Source organism: Argentina silus (genome assembly GCF_951799395.1).
Source record: "Argentina silus genome assembly, chromosome: 17".
Taxonomy (NCBI): domain Eukaryota; kingdom Metazoa; phylum Chordata; class Actinopteri; order Argentiniformes; family Argentinidae; genus Argentina; species Argentina silus.
In genome coordinates this window covers 18629851-18633835 of record NC_139671.1, presented here as the reverse complement: position 1 = coordinate 18633835, position 3985 = coordinate 18629851, and the positions used below count along the sequence as shown (strand labels likewise).

The 3985-nt window shown below is 46.4% G+C and overlaps 1 protein-coding gene across 1 annotated transcript in view; it reads left to right on the top strand.

Moving 5' to 3' along the window:
- The first annotated feature begins 868 nt into the window (after positions 1 to 868).
- The window catches only part of sec63 (SEC63 homolog, protein translocation regulator), a 16046-nt gene continuing 12929 nt past the window's right edge, over positions 869 to 3985 (top strand). Inside the window, exons 1-3 of the mRNA XM_083689300.1 lie at positions 869 to 1088; positions 2448 to 2547; positions 3904 to 3985. The exon at positions 3904 to 3985 is cut by the window's right edge and continues 33 nt beyond it. Of these exons, the coding sequence (XP_083545426.1) occupies positions 965 to 1088; positions 2448 to 2547; positions 3904 to 3985 (306 nt within the window). The 5' untranslated portion in view covers positions 869 to 964. The remainder of the gene's footprint in view (positions 1089 to 2447; positions 2548 to 3903) is intronic.

Sequence of the window (3985 nt, the reverse complement as noted above, 5' to 3'; positions counted from 1 at the left end):
ATAGAGGATGTAGGGTGGTAGGGGGTGGAGAGGTCTGAGGAGGAGGAGAGGAGAGGGGGATGGATAGAGGGTGTAGGGTGTTAGGGGGTGGAGAGGTCTGAGGAGGAGGAGGAGAGGAGAGGGGGATGGATAGAGGGTGTAGGGTGTTAGGGGGTGGAGAGGTCTGAGGAGGAGGAGCCCAGGTTTTTAGTCCATGGCGAGAGAAGTTTTTAGTCCATGGCGGAAAATAGGTAGTGACTCTTCCGTCCTGAGTGGGAAGCTCATTCCACCACTGATATCTACAGTATGAGACTAGACATATGTTGTGAGATCTAATAGACATTAGTGAGACCAGTGAGATCAAATCCATATATTTATATACCATTTCCTGCACTGACTCACCATCACCAGAGTGTTCTATTAGGAAAAGTTCCTTTACATTATACCAACAGAGAAGGTTGCCAGGCAACTGGTTGTTAGTCCAATAGAAAGTCTATATTAGCTAAATCAGGACGTTTAACCAGCTATTTGTAGCTCATCGGTGCCACTCTTCTTATATACCACTTTGATCATCACCATCGGCGCCAGTCGAAGTGACCATGTCACTGAGGGGCCAGTTTAGCCAGGGACTCTTTTGGCAAGAGCATGCATGTCTAACCCTAACCCATGAACACCTCAAGTTTTCAAATATTTCAAATCATTTCAAATATATATTTTGCTTAACAGTTAGTCCAGGACGACGACTGTAAGGAACTCCTTTAGACAGTGGGTGGCAGTACATGCTTCGCCTTTACCCTCAACTGGAGAAGAAGAAATAATACAGTGCGCAGGCGTAAACCACGTACCCCAATCTCTGCTCTCAGCATCGCACTGTTTTGCCGAATGATAGCTGGCTGGTGGTGTGTCACTGTCAAGTCGTACGTATTGGGCTTGATAGGGGAGCCATAGCGGTGGAGAAGAAGGGGGACCCAAGCGCCGCTACGAAATGGCCGGGCAACAGTTCCAATACGATGACAGCGGCAACACATTTTTCTACTTTCTGACGTCCTTTGTTGGACTTATCGTCATCCCAGCAACATATTACCTCTGGCCCCGAGATCAGAACGCAGGTGAGGCCCGGTGTCAGTCGGCTAGCCAGTTAGCTAGCCGAACCTAGAATGCCCAAGATGGTTAGCTTGCTGTTCAGCTAGCTAACTACTCTGCTGCTTGTTATGGGCACCTAGCTTCAGTTAGCTAGCTAATCCTGTTAGCTAGCTTGCGACTGACCCTCATCAAAATAATGTCCACCATATGTCAAATGTACAGCTAGCTAGAAATTGGTGTTGGTGAGCCAATAGGACAATATTCGTATCGGTGTTTACATAACATGTAGCTAGCTAGCTAACTATTATAGCTACCTATCTTTAGCTAACCTATTGGATGTTAAACTAGGTAGCTACGTACAAGATAACACACTCAGTCAGAGAGACGAAAAGCTGGTTTTCTAAATGAACGTGAGTATGATATACCTGGTTTATTAGCCAGGTAAAACCTGCCATGTTTGCTATTATGGGCAGCAATACCTGCCCTAGGCTTATCGAAATTAGCTGGCTAGCTTGCGAAACGTTGTCAGAATTTGACGTGGGTTTTGCAACGTAGCGTATCGTATGCTTCCCCTGCAGCCGTTGCATTTTGGAGATGCATGTTATTTACTCATAGATAAGGAAAGGAAAGTTGCCGTGTGTAAGTTCTTTTGAGGCTAAGGTTGACTGGATAAGGGGTAAAACGTCTAACCTTCACTGATGTGTTGCTTTTTAATAGATACAGATTACAGACCTACTAGCTAACAGTTCACATACTATTGCCCCATCATATATAGTGTTTTTATGGAAATAAAAAGCAATAGAAAAACAAGGGACTGTTCTCTTTGCAACCATTGGACAACATGGCAGTCACATTGTATCTCGTAAAAGTATTGTAAAATACTTATGCAAGACAGCCTAGATACCATGCAGCTAGATCTTGCTCATTGACCTCTCTATATCAGAATATCTCTGAAAAGAAAACCTCATATTGTTACAATGTCTTTACTGGCCTTGGGCTGAACTTAGCAGATATTGCATGCCAGTGATATTATTGCTATACCACTCTGTTCGCTGTAATGCTTTTTGGCAGAGAATGATTACACTGTCAAAATAGGCAGATTTACCACAAAGCCATTGCTGAATGCAATAGGAATCAAGACTCACCCCTAAGATATTGCACAACAAATATTGTGTTTAATTGCTTTGACGAGGTCTATGAGCTAAACATTTACAGTATCTGAAGTGGTTGAAAGGATGCATTTAAGTTATGATGTCATTACATTTTTTGGTGTGTGTGCGTCTGTCTGCGTGTGTCAGTGTGTGTGCGCACATTTGGTGTGTTCCTCCTCTTACATGCCTCTTCCCCTGTGTGACCCCCCCCCCCCCCCCCCCCCCCCCCCCCAGAACAACTGCGTCTGAAAAGCTTGCGACGGGTCCATGGCCGGTGCTTGTGGTATCGTCTCCGGCTGATGAAGTCACAGCAGAGCATCGTCCCCACGTTAAAGTGAGTAACGCCCACTCCCTGTCATCCTGTTCTCCTTTCTGGTCACATGATGCGGTTTAACGCCTTTAGATGCCAGCCAGAGTGCCCCCCCCCCCTCCCCTCCCTCCTCTCCCCAATCAAAGTTGTCAGAGATGTTGTTAGTCCTTGGCGTTAAGATGAGTCTGTGTCCTCATGTCATCTGCTGTGTGGATGTTGTGTATGTCTCAATCTCAAATTAGTATATACTCCGTCTCTCTCTATATATATACAGAGGCAGATTTTGTAAGAGTGTTTAGTTGATGAAGTGAACTTGTGTGTGTTTAGATTCAATCTGTGCTTTACTGTGCGTGTGTGTGTGTTCAGAACACTAATGTTTTTAATGTGACCCAGTTAGCTGGAAGCTGTTTATATTCACCCTTGGTTTGATTAATAGATGGGTTGCTCGCTGTGACGCTGCTCTTATCACTCTACCGCTCTCCTTTCACACTCTACCTTTTTATAACCTCTCTTTCTCTTTCTCTCTCTCTTTCTCTCTCTCTTTCTCTTTCTCTCTCTTTCTCTCTCTCTTTCTCTCTCTCTCTCTTTCTCTCTTTCTTTCTCACTCTCTCTTTCTCTCTCCCTCTCACTCTCTCTTTCTCTCTCTCCCTCACTCTCTCTCCCTCTCACTCTCTCTTTCTCTCTCCCCCTCTCTCCCCCTCTCGCCGTCTGCCTGTGTATGTCCCTCACACTCACTTTCTATTAGATCTCTCCTTGTCTTGCTGGTATTCTCTCCTGCCTTTACCTCTCTACCCACTCTCTTTCTCTCTCTCCACTTCTCCCTCCCTGAACATTCACACTTCTCGCTCGCCCGCCCTCCTCTCCCTCTCCGGTCCTTCTCCAAATTCATAAATGCTTTATTTGCATGTCAAGTTCACTTGTGTGAAGCTGATGCAGGCATGGAAGGCTTAATACTGTGACTGCCAGGAAATGAGTGAAGCAGGTTCTCTCCATCGCTCTCTCTCTCTCTCTCTCTCCCCCCCTCTCTCTCTCTCTCTCTCCCTCCCTCCCTCTCTCTCTCTCTCTGTTTAATATCCATCTTGTCTGTCTCTCTGTCTTATATTGCTCTCTCTCTCCCTCTGTCTCTCTCTCTCCCTCCCCCCCCCCCTCTCTCTCTCTCTCTGTGGTGGTGTTGATAATGCATGTGAGGAGCAGCACACCTCTGCCTCTTGTCTGTCTGAGGCTGAGCCACTCAGACAGCCGGGCTAGCTGGTCGCCATGGCAACTGATGCTGCAGAGTGGGCAGGGTCCGGCATTGAGGAGAAACATATGTGTGTGCGCGTGTGTGTCATCATCAGTTGTGTACTTGAGTGCTGATGTGTTATTGTTGTGTGTTTGCAGGAAGGCAGCGTTGTTGTGTGGCTGGGCAGTGTTCCTGGCCCTGGCCTACAAGGTGTCCAAACTGGACAGAGAATACCAGGAG